At 53.4% G+C, this 24,219-nt stretch overlaps 2 protein-coding genes across 3 annotated transcripts in view; one reads left to right on the top strand and one right to left on the bottom strand.

The window, feature by feature from the left end:
• LOC142907678 (src substrate cortactin-like) overlaps window positions 1-93 on the bottom strand; it is a 30,871-nt gene extending 30,778 nt beyond the window's left edge. For both annotated transcript variants that reach the window (XM_076057320.1, XM_076057322.1), the window contains exon 1: window positions 5-93. The gene's annotated coding sequence lies outside the window, so the exon portion shown is untranslated. The remainder of the gene's footprint in view (window positions 1-4) is intronic.
• TOLLIP (toll interacting protein) lies at window positions 32-22,612 on the top strand. Its single transcript, XM_076057340.1, has 7 exons — window positions 32-88; window positions 1,875-1,946; window positions 7,158-7,379; window positions 10,647-10,829; window positions 13,412-13,564; window positions 15,129-15,210; window positions 16,918-22,612. The coding sequence occupies exons 1-7, from the start codon at window positions 47-49 to the stop codon at window positions 17,286-17,288; spliced, it is 1,125 nt and encodes a 374-aa protein (XP_075913455.1). The 5' UTR covers window positions 32-46; the 3' UTR covers window positions 17,289-22,612.
• The last annotated feature ends 1,607 nt before the right edge of the window (window positions 22,613-24,219 follow it).

Below are 24,219 nucleotides of genomic sequence, written 5' to 3'. Positions count from 1 at the left end.
TTACTTTAAATGTCTCTGCAGGGGTAGCTGAGGGAGAAACCACGTGATGCCGCCACACCTCTACATCCGGTTTCCGCGCCCACTTCCGGTGAGTTTGAATTTTTTTAAAAGGGGAGGGGGAATGACGAAATTATATTATTTAGCCTTTCAGTAGAAGATTTAAAAGTTCTCATTTCCTGGTCGGTCGCGATTTTTACTTATTTTAGTGGAGTTCAAAAAAAAACAATAAACATTTTTTTAACAAAAATCGGTTAAGAATGCGTAGTCGCGTGACGCCTGGAGGTGCGCGCGAACGGGAAGTGACGTCACAGCGGAATGTGTAAAGCGGCCACCATCTTGGCTGGGGGTGGGGGCGAAAGTTCAAAAGTTAATTGTAAAGTATTTTTTTTATTTTGTTTACAATTATAAATAATTATTGATATTATTATTCCGCTTGTTTACGCAGAGGAACAGACAACAACGACAACAACGCAACGCGATAACGTATTTGTGAAGAATTTTTATTTTATTTTATTTATACGGCAGGAATCCGAAGGGCTGTAAAGCTCTTCAACTCACAGATGTGCAGTCAGGGCCACGTGGGTCAAAACGTTCTAACAAATACAACACAATACGCACAAACACGATAGGTGTGCAAAGTATATAAAGTTAAACAAATCAGTTTTTTGTAAATATATATACAAATAAACCTAAACGTTTGGGACGTTTTCTAGTTTCCAGTATCAAAGTACAGTCGTGAATAATAATAATCTGGCTATCGCCTGATGAAGCTGGTTGTAATTACTGGCGAAACGTCGTACTCAGGTTGTAAATGTTGTGGCTTTGCTCTGCAACACACAACCGGTGTAGTACTACACTATACACTACGCTATATACTACACACTATACACTACTACACTATACACTTCATCACTATACACTACACTATATACTACACACTATATACTACTACATGCTATACACTACACTATATACTACACGCTATACACTACACACTATACACTACACTATATGCACTACTACACTATACATTACACGCTATACACCATACACTACACTATAATTGTAAAATTTGTAATAGATTATCTCTCCAACACACAACCGGTGTAGTACTTTTTGGTTCTATTGGGTAAAGTCACATAGGTGAAAATAAAATAACAAAAATCACGACGTTTCGGCCACAACACAAGCGGCCTTCATCAGGTGAAGGGACAAGACTGTCTGGAGGACAGCGCTGGAATGTCCTCCAGACAGTCTCGTCCCTTCACCTGATGAAGGCCGCTTGTGTTGTGGCCGAAACGTCGTGATTTTTTGTTATTTTTATTTTCACCTACGTGACTTTACCCAATAGAACCAAAGAGTATGGATCCTAGCAGTCACGAAAGCTTTAAATCTAGAACCAGGTAGTGCTGCACTAGTAACGAATTGGCCACGTTCTGTTCACGTGACACAAACCCTCTCACTGATTGGCTGTCGGGTGGTGGCGGGTTTATTCTTGGTTCTTTCGGTAAAGTCACGGAGATAGAAATTTCAAATTTTAAATTAATTGAAAAATATAAAACAAGATACCCACGACGTTTCGATCTCAACACAAGCGATGACGTCACTCGTCCTGAACTGACAGGGTGACGTCACGTCACCCCCCCCTTCCCCCCCCCCACCGAAAGACCCAAGAATATGAATTCCTGCAGTCACGAAATCAAAAGATTTCCCCATTGTCTCCATGCGGTGACGTCACTCGGACCGTACTGGCAAGTGAAGTCACTCCCCCCGTTGTTTTTGTGAGATGACGTCACTCGTCGTCTTGTACTGACAGGGTGACGTCACCCTTCCCAACACTTTTTCTTCCCCCCCACCCCTCCGCGCCGTCCCAGGATGTGACGTCAGAGGGCGTGACGTCAGAGGAGACGATGGCCGTCAGAACGATCGCCACTACGCGGGGCCAGGTGAGAGGGAGGGAGACGCGGGGCTGGTGAGGAGCGGGGTGAGGGGAGGGTGAGGGGTGAGGGGAGAAGAGCGGGGGTGAGGTTGAGGTGAGGGGTGAGGTGAGGGGTGAGGTGAGGGGAGGGTGAGGGGGAGGGTGAGGAGCGGGGTGAGGGAAGGGGAGGGGTGAGGGGCTGGTGAGGAGCGGGGTGAGGGGAGAGCGGGGTGAGGGGTGAGGAGCGAGGGGAGGGTGAGTTGAGGGGTGGGGGTGAGGGGAGGGTGAGAGGGGAGGGTGAGGTGAGGGGAGGGAGGGGTGAGTGGAGGGGTGAGTGGAGGGGATGGTGAGGGGAGGTGAGGGTGAGATGGGAGACGCAGGGTGGTGAGGGAGGTGAGGGTGAGAGAGGAGACGCAGGGTGGTGAGGGAGGTGAGGGTGAGATGGGAGACGCAGGGTGGTGAGGGAGGTGAGGGTGAGATGGGAGACGCAGGGTGGTGAGGGTGAGATAGGAGACGCAGGGAGGTGAGGTTGAGATGGGGAGACGCAGGGTGGTGAGGGAGGTGAGGGTGAGATGGGAGACGCAGGGTGGTGAGGGAGGTGAGGGTGAGATGGGAGACGCAGGGTGGTGAGGGAGGTGAGGGTGAGATGGGAGACGCAGGGTGGTGAGGGAGGTGAGGGTGAGATGGGAGAACGCAGGGTGGTGAGGGTGAGATAGGAGACGCAGGGAGGTGAGGTTGAGATGGGAGACGCAGGGTGGTGAGGGAGGTGAGGGTGAGATGGGAGACGCAGGGTGGTGAGGGAGGTGAGGTTGAGATGGGAGACGCAGGGTGGTGAGGGAGGTGAGGGTGAGATGGGAGACGCAGGGTGGTGAGGGAGGTGAGGGTGAGATGGGAGACGCAGGGTGGTGAGGGTGAGATAGAGACGCAGGAGGTGAGGTTGAGATGGGAGACGCAGGGTGGTGAGGGAGGTGAGGGTGAGATAGGAGACGCAGGTGGTGAGGGAGGTGAGGGTGAGATACTAAACGCCGAGAGGTGAGGGAGGTACGGGGAGGGTGAGGTGAGGGTGAGGCAATGGGAATGGTGAGGGGATGGTGAGGAGGGGGGTGAGAGAGGACAGCAGGGTGGTGAGGGTGAGGGAGGGGAGGGTGAGGGAGGTGAGGGAGGGTGAGGGGTGGTGAGGGAGGAGAGGGTGAGGGGAGGAGAGGGTGAGGGAGGGGAGGTGAGGGTGGTGAGGGTGAGGGAGGGGAGGGTGAGGGAGGTGAGGGTGGTGAGGGTGGTGAGGGTGAGGGAGGAGAGGTGAGGGAGGGGAGGTGAGGGTGGTGAGGGTGAGGGTGGTGAGGGTGAGGGTGGTGAGGGTGAGGGAGGGGAGGGTGAGGGGGGTGAGGGAGGGGAGGGTGAGGGAGGCGAGGGTGAGGGAGGTGAGGAGGGCTGCGTCAATTCGCTGCTCGCCCACTTGCATAGCCGTCAACGCCTTATCAGTGCCCCACACTCCACTATACACTCACTATACACTTACACATACACTTACACAATACACTTTGCACTATACACTCCACTATACACTCCACTATACACTTACACTATACACTCCACTATACACTTACACTTTACAACTCCACTATACACTTACACTTACACTATACACTCCACTAAACACTTTACACTATACACTCCACTATACACTCACTATACCACTTACACATACACTCCACTATACACTTACACTATACACTTATACACTCACACATAACACACACTACACTATACACTCCACTATACACTTTACACTATACACTCCACTAACACTTTACACTATACACTCCACTATACACTTACACTATACACTCCACTATACACTCCACTATACACTTACACTATACACTCCACTATACACTTACACTATACACTCCACTATACACTCCACTATACACTTACACTTTACACTATACACTCCACTATACACTTTACACTATACACTCCACTATACACTTTACACTATACACTCCACTATACACTTTACAGTTTACACTATACACTCCACTATATACTTACACTATACACTTACACTTTACACTATACACTCCACTATACACTCCACTATACACTTACACATATACACTTACACTTTACACTATACACTCCACTATACACTTTACACTATACACTCCACTATACACTTTACACTATACCTCCACTATACACTTACACTATACACTCCACTATACACTTACACTTTACACTTACACTGTACACTATACACTCCACTATACACTTACACTATACACTTACACTATACACTTACATTATACACTCCACTATACACTTACACTATACACTCCACTATACACTTTACACTATACACTCCACTATACACTCCACTATACACTCCACTATACACTTACACTTTACACTATACACTCCACTATACACTCCATTATACACTCCACTATACACTTACACTATACACTACACTATACACTCCTACTATACACTCCACTATACACTCCTACTATACACTATACTATACACTCCACTATACACTCCTACTATACACTATACTATACCTACACTATACACTACTACTATACACTACACTACACACTTAACACTATACACTCCACTATACACTACACTATACACTACACTATAACACTGCACTATACACTGCACTATACACTGCACTATACACTGCACTACTATGCACTACACTATACACTACACTTTACACTATACACTCCACTATACACTTACACTTTACACTATACACTCCACTATACACTTACACTATACACTTACACTTTACACTATACACTCCACTATACACTTACACTTTACACTATACACTCCACTATACACTTCCACTATACACTTACACTTTACACTATACACTATACACTCCACTATACACTCCTACTATACACTATACTATACACTACACTATACACTACTACTATACACTACACTACACACACTTTACACTATACACTCCACTATACACCACTATACACTACACTTTACACTATACACTACACTATACACTACACTATACACTACACTATACACTGCACTATACACTGCACTATACACTGCACTACTATACACTACACTATACACTACACTTTACACTACACAATACACTACTATACACTACAGACCAATTCAGACTTGTTGGTGACTCCGTGCCCCTGATAAATCTCAAAAGTTCATCCTACAAAGTCCAATCGTCACAAGGGAGAAACACAAAGAAATGGACACATTTAAAAAACAAATTTTTTACCCGTTTTGAAAGGCCGTTCGCCGTATGGACCTGAAAAACCTGAAAACTCAATTTTTCCTGTACAACAATACGGCGTAAACCGTATGGTTTGACAGGAATGCCGCTTGGGGCGGTGGGGGGGGGTTGGGGGGAGAGACAAAGGCGGCCGGGCGTGGAGCTTGCCACCCAAACCCCGTCGTGAGCCACGTCCGAGTTAACTCGCGGAGATGGTTGGACGCCGGGCGGTGTGGGGTGCACTCCCAATGATTCCGTTTTCACGTGTGGGTCAATGCCGACGAGATTCATTGCAAAGGGATTCTTCCGTTTGGTGTTTTAACACCTTGACGCGACTGTTTTATTATTTCGATTTAAAGCTTTCGTGGCTGCAGGGATTCATCTTCTTTGGTGCTTTCGGTAAAGTCACCACCACGTAGAATGAGAATAAAATAATAAATTGGTAAAATAAAATAACACAATAATATTCTCACGACGTTTCGGCCACAACACAAGCGGCCTTCATCAGGTGAAGGGACGAGACTGTCTGGGAGGACAGCGCTGTCCTACCAGACAGTCTCGTCCCTTATTTTATTCTCATTCTACGTGGTGACTTTACCGAAAGAACCTAAAAAATGTTGACACTGGGCAAGCGAGGTCTCATGATGTAGCTGCCTGACCCGAGCTCTCAATGTCGTGATAGTGGTGGCATTGTCCTTGGTGCTCTTCGTTTTTTTGGCATCGTCCTCTGGCCTAACGCCGTTTGAGACTAAGCTCTAAAGAAAGCTGTCTCTGGTGTGGGCCAGTCAGTTTCAAAGACAATGGCATGTTCACCACAAGTATAATATTTTTGATTTAAAGCTTTCGTGACTGCAGGGATTCATATTCTTGGTTCTTTCGGTAAAGTCACCACCACGTAGAAGGGAACACAATAAAATAATAAAAATCTAAAACAATATTGTTTTGATCTTCTTTGGTTCTTTCGGTAAAGTCACGTAGAATGAGAATAAAATAATAAAATAAGACAATAAAATTCTCACGACGTTTCTGCCACAACACAAGTAGCCTTCTTCATTGAAGCTCTGTCGTCCCGACAGTTTTGTTCCTTCACCTGAAGAAGGCTGCTTGTGTTGTGGCTGAAACGTCGTGAGAATTTTATTGTATTATTTTATTCTGTTATTCTCATTCTACGTGGTGGTGACTTTACCGAAAGAACCAAAGAAGATGAATCCTTGCAGTTCCCGAACGCTTTAAATCGAAATATTGTTTTGAACCAAGAACACAAGTATAATTACAGTTAATGATTACTTGCAAAGGGTTTCTGTTTGGAGTTTTAAACATCTTAACACGGCTGTTTTATTACGGCCAGAAAGGGTGAAACTTAATTTTTTATTTTTAAAATGTTGACACTCGCAAGGGAGGTGCCATGATGTATTTTAAACGGCACGCGGTGGAGGGGATCTCTCTTGTAACGAGCTAGGACGGAAGCTGTAATCTTTACGGAAAAAATTGAGTGCAGTCGTAACTTGTGTAAATTTAATGGCGGTGAATCTTGCACGAAATCACGTCGTCAAACGCTTCACTGCATTTCACTGTAGCACTGGAGGGGGGGCGGGTCCGAGCGGAGTGACGTCACCTGCTCATTATTATTAATGAGGGGGGCTGGTCGACGTGGAGTGACATCACCTGCTCATGATTATTAATGAGGAGCTGGTCGACGTGGGGTGACGTCACCTGCTCATGATTATTAATGAGGGGGGCGGGTCCGTGCGGAGTGACGTCACCTGCTCATGATTATTAATGGAGGGGGCGGGACCGTGCGGAGTGAAGTCACCTGCTCATGATTATTAATGAAGGGGGGGGGGCGGGTCGACATGGGGTGACGTCACGCGCGTTTCACACTGACATGCTTGGGTAAAATCTAGTCGTAAATTCCTACCCCGGGGGGTTACCCCCCCCCCTCCTCCTGTTTGCCCTTTGCCCGTGCAGGTTTACGTGGGGGAGCTGCCCCCCGACTTCCTGCGCCTCACCCCCACGGCCGAGCAGCAGCAGCTGCTCCTGGACGAGGCCACCGCGCAGAGGCTGCAGTACGGGATTCCCGCGGGGGTTCCCGCGGGGGTGCCCGGGGGGGTCCCCGGGGGGTTCCCCGTGGGGGTGGCCGGAGGGGCGCACCTCCCCACCACGGGCAGGCTTAGCCTCACCATCGTGCAGGTGAGTGGCGGGGGGGGGGGGTAGGGGGGTAAGGGGGAGGTGAGCGATAGGGGGTAGAGATAATACGGGATGCTTGGGGTGAGAGCGCGCGAACATATAAATGCGTTGTGTTGTTAAACGCGCCACCATCCGACACGGCCAATCGGTAGGGGGGTTTGTGTCACGTGACCAGAGCGTGCCATCCATAATACAGGGTTTTTCTCGTGGATAAATCGCGTCGGTATGTAAATGTTGCATCGTTAGACCCGCCACCACCGACACGGCCAATGTGTAAGGTTTGTCACGCGAACAGAACGTGGCCAATTCGTTACGGATTTGTGTCTGGCCGTTGCCCGATGGAGCTGGTTGTAATTGCTGGCGAAACGTCACGATACTCCGATTGTAAATGTTGTGGCTTGGCTCTCCAACACACCGGTGTAGTGCTGTACTAGTATACTACACTATACACTACACTATACACTACTATACACTACACTATACACACTACACTATGCACTACTATACACTACACTATACACTACTATACACTACACTACTATACACTACACTATACACTATTGTACACTACACTATACACACTACACTATACACACTACACTATACACACTACACTATACACTACTATACACTACTATACACTATACTATACACTATACTACTATACACTACACTGTACACTACTATACACTACACTATACACTAGTGCTGTACTAGTAAAGAATTGGCACGTTCTGTTTACGTGACAAACCTTACTAATTGGCTGTGCCGGCGGGTTTAACGACGGAACAACATTACATATTTACGCGATCTAACCACCAAAAACCTGTGTTATGGATGCTATTGGTCGGGAAAGCCTTCGTGTTAAACAGGAGGTAGGGATATTGGCGGTGTTGTGATTGGATAGTGTTAGGGGTGGGTGTGTTTAGGGGTAGTGTATAATGGGATAGGGATAATGTATAATGGGGTCGTGTATAATGGGATAGTGTTAGGGGTAGTGTATCCTGGGATACTGTGTAATGGGGTAGTGTTTAGGGTTAGTGTGTAATAGGAGTAGTGTATAATGGGGTTGTGTGTAATGGGATAGTGTTAGGGGTAGTGTTAGGAGTAGTGTTAGGAATAGGTGTAGTGTATAATGGGGTTGTGTGTAATGGGATAGTGTTAGGGGTAGTGTTTAGGAGTAGTGTTAGGGATAGGTGTAGTGTATAATGGGGTTGTGTTAGGGGTAGGCTTAGTGTGTAACGGGATAGTGCTAGGGGTAGTGGAGTTAGTGATGTACACGCACACACACAGCTGGTGAGCCAGGCCACTCTTTGCAACTGAGGTTCCTCTACCCAGGGCCTCTTTGCCCGCCTGGTCACGGTCGGTCAGCCTGACAAGTGACCTTCACTAAACTACTAAACTGGTGGTGTTGTTGTTGTTACCAGGTGTAAGGCCCCCACTGATCTGCTGCTGTGTAGGTGCCCTTTTTCAGAACCCTGGGCCATCACAAACGATAGCAGCTCAACCAAGTGGCTGATGTCATCATCATCATCACCATCATCACCACCATCATCATCATCACCATCATCATCACCACCATCATCACCACCATCATCACCACCATCATCACCACCATCATCATCATCACCACCATCATCATCACCACCATCACCACCATTATCATCACCACCATCATCATCACCACGTGGAATTTAATAGCAGCAGCCAAATATTCTAAAAGCGTGGTGACGTTTATTCAAAATTTGGATGGAATCACCGGAGGACCAGGAGAAAACATCCACGGAGTGACCACATGGAGAGAGAGATGCGGACTCCAAATATACAGCAGCAGCAGGCATCGTCAGGGGTCGGGATAGAACCCACGACCTCCTGTGTACCATGCGAGGTAGTCAACATCTAGCCACCGTGATCATGATGATGAGAGAGAAAGAGACGCAGACTCAAAATATACAGCAGCAGCAGGCATGGTCAGGGTAGGGAGCAAACCCACGACCTCCTGCACACCAGGCGAGGTAGTCAACATCTCCTAGCCACCGTGATGATGATGATGAGAGACGCAGGCTCCAAATATACAGCAGCAGCAGGCATCGTCAGGGTCAGGATCAAACCCACGACCTCCAGTATACCGGGCGAGGTAGTCAACATCTCCTAGCCACCGTGATGATGATGATGAGAGAGAGAGAGAGAGACGCAGACTCCAAATCTACAGCAGCAGCAGCAGGCGTCGTCAGGGTCGGGATCTAACCCACGACCTCCTGCACCCCAGGCGAGGTAGTCAACATCTCCTAGCCACCGTGATGACGATGATGAGAGAGAGAGAGACGCAGACTCCAAATCTACAGCAGCAGCAGGCGTCGACAGGGTAGGGATCGAACCCACGACCTCCTGCACACCAGGCGAGGTAGTCAACATCTCCTAGCCACCATGGTGATGATGATGAGAGAGACACAGACTCCAAATCTACAGCAGCAGCAGCAGGCGTCGTCAGGGTCGGGATCGAACCCACGACCTCCTGCGCATCAGGTGAGGTAGTCAACATCTCCTAGCCACCGTGATGATGATGATGATGAGAGAGAGATACGCAGACTCCAAATCTACAGCAGCAGCAGGCGTCGTCAGGGTCGGGATCGAACCCACGACCTCCTGCACACCAGGCGAGGTAGTCAACATCTCCTAGCCACCGTGATGATGATGATGATGAGAGAGAGACGCAGACTCCAAATCTACAGCAGCAGCAGCAGGCGTCGACAGGGTAGGGATCAAACCCACGACCTCCTGCACACCAGGCGAGGTAGTCAACATCTCCTAGCCACCGTGATGATGATGATGAGAAAGAGACGCAGACTCCAAATATACAGCAGCAGCAGGCGACGTCAGGGTAGGGATCGAACCCACGACCTCCTGTATACCAGGCGAGGTAGTCAACATCTCCTAGCCACCGTGATAATGATGATGATGAGAGAGAGAGACGCAGACTCCAAATCTACAGCAGCAGCAGGCGTCGACAGGGTAGGGATCGAACCCACGATCTCCTGCACACCAGGCGAGGTAGTCAACATCTCCTAGCCACCGTGATGATGATGATGATGAGAGAGAGACGCAGACTCCAAATATACAGCAGCAGGCGTCGACAGGGTCGGGATCGAACCCACGACCTCCTGCACACCAGGCGAGGTAGTCAACATCTCCTAGACCACCGTGGCGCCCCAACGCCTCCTCACCCTCCCACCACCACCACCACCCCTCCCCCCCACCCCGCACCCGCAGGCGAAGCTCGCCAAGAACTACGGGGTGACGCGCATGGACCCGTACTGCCGCGTGCGTCTGGGCTACAGCGTCTACGAGACGCAGAGCGACTACAACGGCGCCAAGAACCCGCGCTGGAACAAGCTGCTGCAGTGCGCCGTGCCGCCCGGCGTCGACTCCTTCTACCTGGAGGTGTTCGACGAGGTGGGGTGGGGGTGGGGTGGGGGCGCCTGTGACCGTACCTCACCGCTCCCCCACGCGCGTGTGTGTGTGTGTGTACGCCACATGTGTGTGTGTGCGCATGTGTGCGTGTGTGTGTGTGTGTATACGCCACGTGTGTGTGTGTGCGCGTGTCTGTGTGCGCGTGTGTTCGGCGTGTGTGTGTGTGTGTACGGCGTGTGTGTATATGGCGTGTGTGTGTACGCCACGTGTCTGTGTGTGCGCGTGTGGGGGAGCGGTAGTGGTGTAGCGGTTAGCGCCACGCGGCCAACACCGGTGACGATTATCTGAACCGGTCCTGGGCCTCCCCTAGGTCGACTCAGCCTCAGATGAGTGCCTTGTGCGGTGTGTAAACATCGCCACTGGGTAGACAAAGGCGGCCGGGCGTGGTGCTGGCCACCCACCCCCTCGTGTGCCGTACCGGCCTTCATAGGTGGTGCTCGCTAACAGCACTTGCCCCTACAGTCTGTTAAGGCTACACGGGGGATCCTTGTCTTTTTTGCGTGTGAGAGTATGTGTATGTACGTGTGTGTGTGTGTGTGTGCGTATGTGTGTGTGCGTATGTGTGTGTGTACGTACGTGTGTGTACATACGTGTGTGTATTTATGTATGTACGTGTGTGTATTTATGTATGTACGTGTGTGTGTGCGTACGTGTGTGTGTGTACGTACGTGTGTATGTACGTGTGTACGTGTGTATGTACGTGTGTGTGTATGTACGTGTGTACGTACGTGTGTACGTACGTGTGTATGTACGTGTGTATGTACGTGTGTACGTACGTGTGTACGTACGTGTGTGTACATGTGTGTGTACGTACGTGTGTATGTATGTACGTGGTACGTACGTGTGTATGTATGTACGTGGTATGTGTGTGTGTACGTACGTGTGTGTGTGTATGTACGTGTGTGTACATACGTGTGAGTGTGTGTACGTGTGTATGTACGTGGTGTGTGTGTATGTACGTGGTGTGTGTGTATGTACGTGGTTTGTGTGTATGTACGTGGTGTGTGTGTGTACGTGGTGTGTGTGTGTACGTGGTGTGTGTGTGTACGTGTGTGTGTGTACGTACGTGTGTGTGTGTGCGTGTGTATGTATGTACGTGGTGGGTGTGTACGTGGTGTGTATGTACGTGGTGTGTATGTACGTGGTGTGTATGTACGTGGTGTGTATGTACGTGGTGTGTGTATGTATGTACGTGGTGTGTATGTATGTATGTACGTGGTGTGTATGTATGTACGTGGTGTGTGTGTATGTACGTGGTGTGTGTGTATGTACGTGATGTGTGTGTGTATGTACGTGATGTGTGTGTGTACGTGGTGTGTGTGTGTACGTGGTGTGTGTGTGTATGTACATGATGTGTATGTACGTACCGGTCCAGCTCCCACCTTACCATCAGCCCCACCAAAACTAAGCACCTGCCTGGGTATTTTGTACCATCGGACACTCCACCCCCACAACTCCCAATCGGTGATGGGGCAGTTGTGGAGAGAGTGGAGAGTTTCCCATACCTGGGCAGTGTGCTTATGACTGGCTCCAGTTTAACAGCAGAGGTCTCACTCCGAATCAGTCGAGCGGCAATATCTTTTCATCGGTTGCGTAACGCTGTGTGGAAGCTACCTGGTCTGTCGCTCCGCACTAAGCTTCAGGTCTTCTCGGCCACGGTCATTCCCTCCCTTCTCTACGCTTGCGAAACGTGGACCCCCCTAATGGAACATCTTCGCCGGTTAGAAACATTTAGGCTGGCCTGCCTACGATCCATTCTGGGTTTAACCAGACTGGATTGTGTGAGGAGCTCACAAATCCTTGAAAAATCTGGGCAAGGTCCCATCGGTGAGCTCCTCCGGCGGGCAAGGCTGTGATGGCTGGATCATGTAGCCCGCATGCCCAGCCACCGCATGCCGAAACAGCTTTTGTTCGGCCGGATTGAGGGGGCAAAGCGGGCGCGGCATGGGCTAGAGAAGAGATGGAGTGATGTGGTACAGGAGGACGTGGAGCTGAGTGGACTTGCCGATGACTGGTACCAGCGGTGTCAAGATCGGCCTCTGTGGAGGAGGCTTGTGAAGGATGCTACTGGGCAGTTAGAGGTAGTCGCCCTCCAACAACAACGGAGGGCGGAGGAGCGACGCTCACAACAACGAGCGGAGCGCCGGGTGGCTAAAGCACAGCAGGTTGGCACAGTAGGGGGCACAGGTGGTGCATCAGCCAGTCATCTCAGTCAGTCGACCCGTGGCACCTGGGTCTGCCCCGTGACCTCCTGCCAGCGGGCGTTCGACACTTCACGTGGCCTCAGGGTGCACATAGCCTGGCACAAGCGTCGTGGTGACGTCACTGCCACTTAGTGGCGAACGGCGGTTGTTGTTGTATGTACGTGGTGTGTGTGTATGTACGTGTTTTGGTATGTACGTGGTGTGTATGTACGTGGTGTGTGTGTGTGTGTACGTGGTGTGTATGTACGTGGTGTGTGTGTGTGTGTGTACGTGGTGTGTATGTACGTGGTGTGTGTGTATGTACGTGATGTGTATGTACGTGGTGTGTGTGTACGTGGTGTGTGTGTGTGTGTGTGTCAGCGGGCGTTCTCCGTGGACGACCGCATCGCGTGGGCCCACGTGCCCATAGGGCCCGGCGTCCGTGACGGCCTGGTGCAGGATGAGTGGTTCCCCCTGAGCGGCAAGCAGGGGGACGACAAGGAGGGCATGATCAACCTCGTCATGACCTACGCCGTGAGTCGCCCCCCGCCCCCCCCGCTCGCTCACCCCGTAGACCTTTTTGCTTGCCCACTCGCTCACCCGTTTGCTCGCTCACTCAGCCATTCGCTCGCTGACCCGCTCGCTCACCCGCTCGTTCACCCGCTCGCTCACCCGCTCGCTCACCCGCTCGCTCACCCGCTCGCTAACCCGCTCGCTCACCCACTCGCTCACCCGCTCGCTGACCCCGTAGACCTTGTTGCTTGCCCACTCGCTCACCCATTTGCTCGCTCACTCAGCCATTCGCTCGCTCCCCCGCTCGCTCACCCGCTCGCTCACCCGCTCGCTCACCCGCTCGCTCACCCGCTCGCTGACCCCGTAGACCTTTTTGCTTGTCCACTCGCTCACCCATTTGCTCGCTCACTCAGCCATTCGCTCGCTCACCCGCTCGCTCACCCCGTAGACCTTTTTGCTTGCCCACTCGCTCACCCGTTTGCTCGCTCACTCAGCCATTCGCTCGCTCACCCGCTCGCTCACCCGCTCGCTCACCCGCTCGCTCACCCGCTCGCTCGCCTGATGCTCGCTCACTCGGCCATTTGCTCGTCCAATCGCTCGCTCCCTCCCTCACTCGCTTTAGCCAATTTTGCTCGCCCACCAGCTCGCCACACGTGCGTGTGACGCATGTCACGCGTGTGTCACGTGTGTAACGCATGTGTGTGTGTGACGCTCGCGTGTGTAATGTGTGTGTGTGACGCATGCGTGTTTAACGTGTGATGTGTGTGTGTGTGTGTGACGCATGCGTGTTTAACGCATGTGTGTGTGACGTGTGCGTGTTTAACGTGTGTGTGTGACGTGTGTGTGTGACGCATACGTGTTTGACGTGTGTGTGTGTGTGAGACGCATGCGTGTTTAACGTGTGACGTGTGTGTGACGCATGCGTGTTTAACGTGTGGCGTGTGCGTGTGTGATGTGTGACGTGTGCGTGTGTAACGTGTGTGTGTGACGTGTGCGTGTTTAACGTGTGACGTGTGTGTGTGTGTGACGCATGCGTGTTTAACGTGTGATGTGTGTGTGTGTGACGTGTGCGTGTGTGACGTGTGCGTGGTTAACTTGTGACGTGTGTGTGTGACTCATGCGTGTTTAACGTGTGACGTGTGTGTGTGACGTGTATGTGTGTGTGACGCATGCCTGTTTAACGCGTGACGTGTGTGTGTGTGACGTGTGTGTGTTTAACGTGTGACGTGTGTGTGTGTGACGTGTGCGTGTGTGACGTGTGCGTGGTTAACGTGTGACGTGTGTGTGTATGTGACGTGTGCGTGTGTGACGTGTGCGTGTTTAACGCGTGACGTGTGTGTGTGTGACGTGTGTGTGTTTAACGTGTGATGTGTGTGTGTGTGACGCATGCGTGTTTAACGTGTGATGTGTGTGTGTGACGTGTGCGTGGTTAACGTGTGACGTGTGTGTGTGTGTGACGCATGCGTGTTTAACGTGTGACGTGTGTGTGTGTGTGACGCATGCGTGTTTAACGTGTGACGTGTGTGTGTGTGTGACGCATGCGTGTTTAACGTGTGACGTGTGCGTGTCTCTCTGTGTGATGCAGGCGGTCCCCGCTGTGCACCCACACACGGTGCTGCTCATGCCGCACGTCCACGTGCAGGGCCTGGGCTACGTGCCCAGCACCGGTGAGAGACTCTAATCCATTATGCACTACACTACACTATACACTACACTATACACTACATTATACACTACATTATACACTACACTATACACTACACTATACACTACACTACACACTACACTATACAATACACTACATTATACACTACACTATACACTACACTATACACTACACTATACGCTACACTATATACTACATTGTACACTACATTGTACACTACACTATACACTACACTATACACTACACTATACGCACTACACTATACGCACTACACTATACACGACACTACACTATACACTACACTATACACTACTATACACTACTTTACACTACACTATACACTACATTATACTATATACATACACTACATTATACACTACATTATATACATACACTACATTATGTACATACACTACACTACTATACACTACACTATACACTACACTACTATACACTACACTACCATACACTACACTACTATACACTATACACTACACTATACACAAGGACTACACTATACACTACACTATACACTACACTATACACCACACTATACACTGCTATACACTACACTATACACTACACTATACAATACATTATATACATACACTACACTACATTATACACTACATTATATACATAAACTACACTATAGACTACACTATACACTACACATACACTACACTATACACTACATTATACACAAGGACTACACTATATAAGTAGATTCCACTATACACTACACTACGCTCTAGAATATACGCTGCGCATATACCACCACCACTACCACCATCGTCACCACGACCTCCATCACCACCATCGTCACCACGACCTCCATCACTACCACCATCGTCACCACGACCACCATCAACACCACCATCAACACCATGACCACCATCACCACCATCGTCACCACGACCTCCATCACTACCACCATCGTCACCACGACCTCCATCGTCACCACGACCACCATCACTACCACCATCGTTACCACGACCACCATCAACACCACGACCACCATCAACACCATGACCACCATCACCACCATCGTCACCACGACCACCATCACTACCACCATCGTTACCACGACCACCATCAACACCACGACCACCATCAACACCATGACCACCATCACCACCATCAACACCACGACCACCATCAACACCATGACCACCATCACCACCATCGTCACCACGACCTCCATCACTACCACCATCGTCGCCACGACCTCCATCGTCACCACGACCACCATCACTACCACCATCGTCACCACGACCACCATCATCACCACCATCCTCACCACGACCACCATCAACACCATGACCACCATCAACACCGCCATCACCACGACCACCGTCCTCGCCACGACCACCGTCCTCGCCACGACCACCGTCCTCACCACGACCACCACCACCACCACCATCCTCACCACCACCACCGTCCTCACCACCACCACCACCACCGTCCTCACCACGACCACCACCACCGTCCTCACCACCACCACCACCATCCTCACCACCACCACCGTCCTCACCACCACCACCACCACCACCGTCCTCACCACGACCACCACCACCACCGTCCTCACCACCACCACCACCACCACCGTCCTCACCACGACCACCACCACCACCGTCCTCACCGTGAGCACCGTCCTCACCACCACCACCACCGTGCCCTCTCCCCGCCGTGCCCCCCCCCCCCCAAGGCGTCCCGCTGGTTGCGAGTGCCGGCGGCGTGCCCACGATGTCGCCCGCGGGGGCCCCGTACATCCCCGTCAACCCCGCCATGACGGCCGCCCCCTCCACCGCCGCCGGGATGTTGGCGGCACCGGGCGGCCAGGCGCCGCCCCTCCACCCCGGCGCGGCGGCGGAGGAGGAGGCGCGGGGGGTGGGGGCCCTGGCGGAGGCGTTCCCCCTCGTGGAGGAGGAGGTGCTGCGCTCCGTGCTGCACGAGAAGAGGGGCGACGTCGCGGCCGCCGCCAACGCCCTCCTCGTCATGATGGGCGGCGGAGACGACGACGACGAGGGGGGAGGGGGCGGGGGGGGCGGGGGCGGCGGGGGGGGGGGCGCGCGCTGACGGCGGGCTCGCCCGATCGATCGATCGCCCGATCGATCGATCGCCCGCCCGCTCGATCGCCCGATCGATCGATCGCCAACTCGCCCGACTCCTACCCCGCCCCCCACCGTGATGGACTCTCCCGCAACAACCCCCCCACCGTGATGGACTCTCCCGCAACAACCCCTCCCACCGAGATGGACTCTCCCGCAACAACCCCCCCCACCGTGATGGACTCTCCCGCAACAACCCCCCCACCGTGATGGACTCTCCCGCAACAACCCCCCCCACCGTGATGGACTCTCCCGCAACAACCCCCCCACCGTGATGGACTCTCCCGCAACAACCCCCCCCACCGTGATGGACTCTCCCGCAACAACCCCCCCTACCGTGATGGACTCTCCCGCAACAACCCCCCCACCGTGATGGACTCTCCCGCAACAACCCCCCCCACCGTGATGGACTCTCCCGCAACAACCCCCCCCACCGAGATGGACTCTCCCGCAACAACCCCCCCCACCGTGATGGACTCTCCCGCAACAACCCCCCCCACCGTGATGGACTCTCCCGCAACAACCCCCCCCACCGTGATGGACTCTCCCGCAACAACCCCCCCACCGTGATGGACTCTCCCGCAACAACCCCCCCCACCGTGATGGACTCTCCCGTAACAACCCCCCCCACCGTGATGGACTCTCCCGCAACAACCCCCCCACCGTGATGGACTCTCCCGCAACAACCCCCCCACCGTGATGGACTCTCCCGCTCCTGCCCCTCCCCCTATGATGGACTCTCCCACCCCACTCCCCCCCATGATGGACTCTCCCACCCCACTCTCCCCCCCCACCTTGCTATGATGGACTCTCCCGACCACCCCCCACCTTGCTATGATGGACTCTCCCGCTCCTACCCCTCCCCCTATGATGGACTCTCCCACCCCACTCCCCCCCATGATGGACTCTCCCACACACCCCCCCTCATCTTGCTATGATAGACTCTCCCGACCACCCCCCACCTTGCTATGATTGACTCTCCTGCCCCCGCCTCTACGATGGACTCTTCCCCCCCCCCCCCCATGATGGACTCTCCCGCCCACCTCCCCCCCCTGCCCCCCCCCCCCCCCAACCTACCACCCTGCCTGCGACAGCTCTGCGACCGTGACCTCTTGCGTGACCCCTCCTCTCCGGTGACCTCCGCTCTCCACCGTGACCCCTACTCGGTGACCCCGCCCCCCAGTAGCGTCTCTCGGCGTGCTGACGCACCGACCTCGGAGGAACCCGTGTAAATATTCCGGAGGAATCCGGAGAGAGAGGAGGGGAGGGGGGGGCGGGTGGCGGCGCTCTGCCAAGCCGCCCTCCTACGCAAGACTGCCTCGGCGGTCTTCACGGTGAGGCGTCTCTCTCCCTGTGTCTCTCTGTCTGTCTCTCTGTCTCTCTCTCTGTCTCTCTCTCTCTCTGTGTCTCTCTGTCTCTCTCTGTCTCTCTCTCTCTGTCTCTCTGTCTCTCTCTGTCTCTCTCTCTGTCTCTCTCTCGACCTGGCGCCGCCGCTCGCTCCACACTTCAGGGCACTCCCCCCCCACCCCCAGCGGCAGCTGCCCCTGTGCAGCGGCCTGCCGCTAATCCGGGGTGTGCGCCCTGCGATTTGCTGCTGCTGCCCGCCGCCGCTGCTGCAACCGGAGGCATCCACGCATGCACGGTGGACACGAGGTGTCACCTGCCATCGCCCGCTTTTCAGGAGGTCGTCGTGGGTTCGACCCCAACCCCGACGCCCGCTTCTGTACATTTGGAGTCTGCGTCTCTCTCTCTCTCTCCCCGCGGTCGTGTGGATTTTTCTCCCGGATTTCTCCCGCCCCCTCCCGCCCCCCAATCCCTCCACATTTAGAGCGTTTTGCTGCGATGCGCTTCCCACACGGTGACGGTGATGGTGATATCGGCCGCTTCATTCGTCATGGCCACGTTCACCTTCTGAAACAGAGCGATGGAGCCCAGGCTGGCGGGGGGGGGGGGGTCTGACTTCGGTAAAATAAAAAGTGTTTAGTTGACACGCGGACAAAGATTCTCACCCCCCTATAGCCTGAACGGGCTGTTGGGGCAAGTGCCGTCTATCGAAGCGGCAGTGCTTTATGGGTGGTCTTTGTCTCTCCCCACGGTGGCGATGTGTTGTAGTTGGAGAAGGCCCTGGACCGGTTTTGGTAATGTAGCACGATTTTTTGTTGCTGGCTAGTAATTGTTATTTTCTTATTGCTTATGCCTAAAAAGTTAAGATAATTGCTATTATTATTGTTATTATTATTTCCCCCCACCCCACAAATGTTGCTTTTGTAACCAGGACTTGACGTGAAGGAATGACACAGATGCTCACCACGTCTTCTCATTGAAAATAGGTAAACAAAAATTTGTAAAAAATATATATATATCGCTGTCCTGGTCGCAAAAATCTTAAGTTTGTGGGTCACACTAAAAGCCACTTTCTGTACTTTTAAAGGAATAGGCAATTAGGAAAATAATACTTACTAACTCGGGAACCCCAAAAAATATACATTAGCTACGCAGTGTTATTAATGGGGAGTGGATTACGATCTTTGCTTTCGTGACCCGGTCGCAAAAAAGTTAAGTTTGTGGGTAACAATTTGGTTATTTCGGTGAAGTCGCGTGGGAAATAAATAAAAAATAAAATAGCTTAAAAGTCTGTACTTTTTTGAGGCATAAGCAATTGGGAAATACGCACACTTTTACTACCCACCAAACAAGAAAATATACGTAAACATAACACAGTAAAACCTTGGATTGCGAGCATAATTTGTTCCGGAAACGTGTTTGTTATCCAAAGCACTCTGTACATCAAAGCGCTCGCACGTCAAAGCGCTCGCACGTCAAAGCGCTCGCACGTCAAAGCGCTGGCACGTCAAAGCGCTGGCACGTCAAAGCGCTGGCACGTCAAAGCGCTCGCACGTCAAAGCGCTCGCACGTCAAAGCGCTCGCACGTCAAAGCGCTCGCACGTCAAAGCGCTCGTACGTCAAAGCGCTCGTACGTCAAAGCGCTCGCACGTCAAAGCGCTCGTACGTCAAAGCGCTCGTACGTCAAAGCGCTCGCACGTCAAAGCGCTCGCACGTCAAAGCGCTCGCACGTCAAAGCGCTCGTACGTCAAAGCGCTCGTACGTCAAAGCGCTCGCACGTCAAAGCGCTCGTACGTCAAAGCGCTCGTACGTCAAAGCGCTCGCACGTCAAAGCGCTCGCACGTCAAAGCGCTCGCACGTCAAAGCGCTCGCACGTCAAAGCGCTCGCACGTCAAAGCGCTCGCACGTCAAAGCGCTCGCACGTCAAAGCGCTCGTACGTCAAAGCGCTCGCACGTCAAAGCGCTCGTACGTCAAAGCGCTCGCACATCAAAGCGCTCGTACGTCAAAGCGCTCGCACATCAAAGCGCTCGTACGACAAAGCACTCGCACGTCAAAGCACTCGTACATCAAAGCGCTCGCACGTCAAAGCGCTCGCACATCAAAGCGCTCGCACATCAAAGCGCTCGTACGTCAAAGCGCTCGCACATCAAAGCGCTCATACGTCAAAGCGCTCGTTATATAAAAGCACTCGTACATCAAAGCGCTCATACATCAAAGCACTCGTACGTCAAAGCGCTCGCACGTCAAAGCGCTCGCACATCAAAGCGCTCGTACGTCAAAGCGCTCGTATATCAAAGCGCTCATACATCAAAGCACTCGTACGTCAAAGCACTCGTATATCAAAGCGCTCGTACATCAAAGCGCTCGTACATCAAAGCGCTCGTACGTCAAAGCACTCGTACGTCAAAGCGCTCGTACGTCAAAGCGCTCGTACGTCAAAGCGCTCGCACGTCAAAGCGCTCGTACGTCAGTTGTGTGACCACGTGACGCTGGGCAGTACAAAGCGCTCGTACGCGTGCGCTGCTCGCGTTGCAAGACCCTCGCTCGTTCATCAAAATGAACATTCATTTAGAAATGTTGCTCGTCTTGCGAAACACTCCTCGCAGCACACAAGGTTTTACTCTGTATTGTTTCTTGTTACAAAGCGATTATAATCGTCAGCGGTGTTGTTGGTGGCCGTGAGCGGGGAGTCGACCTCGGGATCATCGCCCCGCTGGGGTTGGTGGTGCAGGGCGGCAACCGCTGCACCACCACGCGAAGGCAAAGGTCCCCCGTGTAGCCCGTCGCAGACTGTCGGGGCAAGTGCTGCTAGCGGCGCACGATGGGAGGGGGGGGGGGGTGGCCAGCACCATGGCCCTGGCCGCCTTTGTCTCTCTCCTGTGGCGATGTTTACCGCAAGCACGGCACCAGGTACTCGTTTGAGGCCGAGTCGACCTAGGGGTAGCCCAGGATCGGTTCAGGTAATCGTCACCGGTGGTGTTGGCCGTGAGCGGGAATCGAACTCGGGTGGAACGGGTTCGTAGCGCAGCGTAGCGCTAACTGCTGCACCACCGCTCCCTCCACACACGTACACACACACGTGTACATACACACACACCTACACACAAACACGCGTACACACGTACACACATGTAAACACACGTGTACGCACTGGTACGTACAGACACGCGTACACACACACACGTGTACACACACACGTGTACACACATGTAAACAAACGTGTGCACACTGGTACGTACATACGCGTACACACACACACGTAAACGCACACGTACACACACGCAAACACACACGCAAACACACACGTACACACACGTGTACACACACAGACGTGTACACACACGTACACACACACACGTGTACACACACGTACACACACACACGTACACACACACACGTGTACACACACACGTACACACACACACGTGTACACACACGTACACACACACACGTGTACACACACGTACACACACACACGTGTACACACACGTACACACACACACGTGTACACACACACGTACACACACACACGTACACACACACACACGTACACACACACGTGTACACACACACGTACACACACACACGTGTACACACACACAAGCAAGCGGCCTCCTTGCAACCGATGCGCCCAGATGTGGGTACCCAGGAGGGGACCCAAAGGGGCGGTGGCAGGGAGGGGCCCGGTGAGGATGTCTCGCCATGATTGCGTTGAGAGTTGTTGTGATGCTGTGCGTCGTTGCTGTTTGTTGCTGTTTGTTGCTGCTGTTACTGATGGCGCGTCCGTCCGTGAGGCTTCTGCCGAGCAGCAGCCGTAGCTGATGCAGCTGCTGATGCTGCTGCTGCTGGAGCTACAGCTGCTGCTGTAGCGGATGCTGCCGCTGCAGCTGAAGCAGCCGCGATTTGGAACTTGCCCGAATTAAAAGTCAGACTGCACTGCAGCCGCACGAGCGACTCCCTCTCTCTCTCTGTGTGTGTGCGCGTGTGTCTGGTCTCTGCACCTAGCCTGGCACAGCAGTCAACTCATGGCAGCTGCTGGGTCTGTCCCGTGACCTCCTCCTCCTGCACCTAGCCTGGCACAGCAGTCAGCTCATGGCAGCTGCTGGGTCTGTCCCGTGACCTCCTGCACCTAGCCTGGCACAGCAGTCAACCCATGGCACCTCCTGGGTCTGTCCCGTGACCTCCTCCTGCACCTAGCCTGGTACAGCAGTCAACCCACGTCACCTGCTGGGTCTGTCCCGTGACCTCCTCCTGCACCTAGCCTGGCACAGCAGTCAACCCGTGGCACCTGCTGGGTCTGCCCCGTGACCTCTTCCTGCACCTAGCCTGGCACAGCAGTCAACCCGTGGCACCTGCTGGGTCTGTCCCGTGACCTCCTGCACCTAGCCTGGCACAGCAGTCAACCCATGGCACCTGCTGGGTCTCTCCCGTGACCTCCTCCTGCACCTAGCCTGGCACAGCAGTCAACCCGTGGCACCTGCTGGGTCTGTCCCGTGACCTCCTGCATCTAGCCTGGCACAGCAGTCAACCCGTGGCACCTGCTGGGTCTGCCCCGTGACCTCCTCCTGCACCTAGCCTGGCACAGCAGTCAACCCGTGGCACCTGCTGGGTCTGTCCCGTGACCTCCTGCACCTAGCCTGGCACAGCAGTCAACCCATGGCACCTGCTGGGTCTCTCCCGTGACCTCCTGCACCTAGCCTGGCACAGCAGTCAACCCGTGGCACCTGCTGGGTCTGTCCCGTGACCTCCTCCTGCACCTAGCCTGGCACAGCAGTCAACCCACGTCACCTGCTGGGTCTGTCCCGTGACCTCCTCCTGCACCTAGCCTGGTACGGCAGTCAACCCGTGGCACCTGCTTGGTCTGTCCCGTGACCTCCTCCTGCACCTAGCCTGGCACCTGCTGGGTCTGTCCCGTGACCTCCCCCTGCACCTAGCCTGGCACAGCAGTCAACCCGTGGCACCTGCTGGGTCTGTCCCGTGACCTCCTCCTGCACCTAGCCTGGCACAGCAGTCAACCCGTGGCACCTGCTGGGTCTGCGCCGTGACCTCCTCCTGCACCTAGCCTGGCACAGCAGTCAACCCGTGGCACCTGCTGGGTCTGTCCCGTGACCTCCTCCTGCACCTAGCCTGGCACGGCAAGTCAACCCGTGGCACCTGCTGGGTCTGTCCCGTGACCTCCTTCTGCACCTAGCCTGGCACAGCAGTCAACCCGTGGCACCTGCTGGGTCTGTCCTGTGACCTCCTGCACCTAGCCTGGCACAGCAGTCAACCCACGGCACCTGCTGGGTCTGTCCCGTGACCTCCTGCACCTAGCCTGGCACAGCAGTCAACCCATGGCACCTGCTGGGTCTGTCCCGTGACCTCCTCCTGCACCTAGCCTGGCACCTGCTGGGTCTGTCCCGTGACCTCCTCCCTGCACCTAGCCTGGCACGGCAAGTCCAACCCACGGCACCCGCTGGCAGCTTCAAAATGCACCTGGCCTGGCAAAGGCGCCGTGGGCGACGTCACCGAATGGCGGCTGCTGCCGCCCGTTGTGTGTGGAAGGTCGACTCAT

Source organism: Petromyzon marinus, chromosome 80, assembly GCF_048934315.1.
Source record: "Petromyzon marinus isolate PM22_M1 ecotype Great Lakes invasive population chromosome 80, UKy_Petmar_22M1.pri1.0, whole genome shotgun sequence".
NCBI classification, from domain to species: domain Eukaryota; kingdom Metazoa; phylum Chordata; class Hyperoartia; order Petromyzontiformes; family Petromyzontidae; genus Petromyzon; species Petromyzon marinus.
Note: the sequence above shows the minus strand (reverse complement) of the source record. Positions and strands in the feature narration are given on the sequence as shown.

Coding starts and splice junctions, on each gene's coding strand:
- TOLLIP (XM_076057340.1), top strand. CDS start 47: ATGCCGCCACACCTCTACATCCGGTTTCCGCGCCCACTTCCG. Junction 1,947..7,157: donor TCGCCACTACGCGGGGCCAG/GTGAGAGGGAGG, acceptor TTGCCCGTGCAG/GTTTACGTGGGGGAGCTGCC. Junction 10,830..13,411: donor ACCTGGAGGTGTTCGACGAG/GTGGGGTGGGGG, acceptor TGTGTGTGTCAG/CGGGCGTTCTCCGTGGACGA.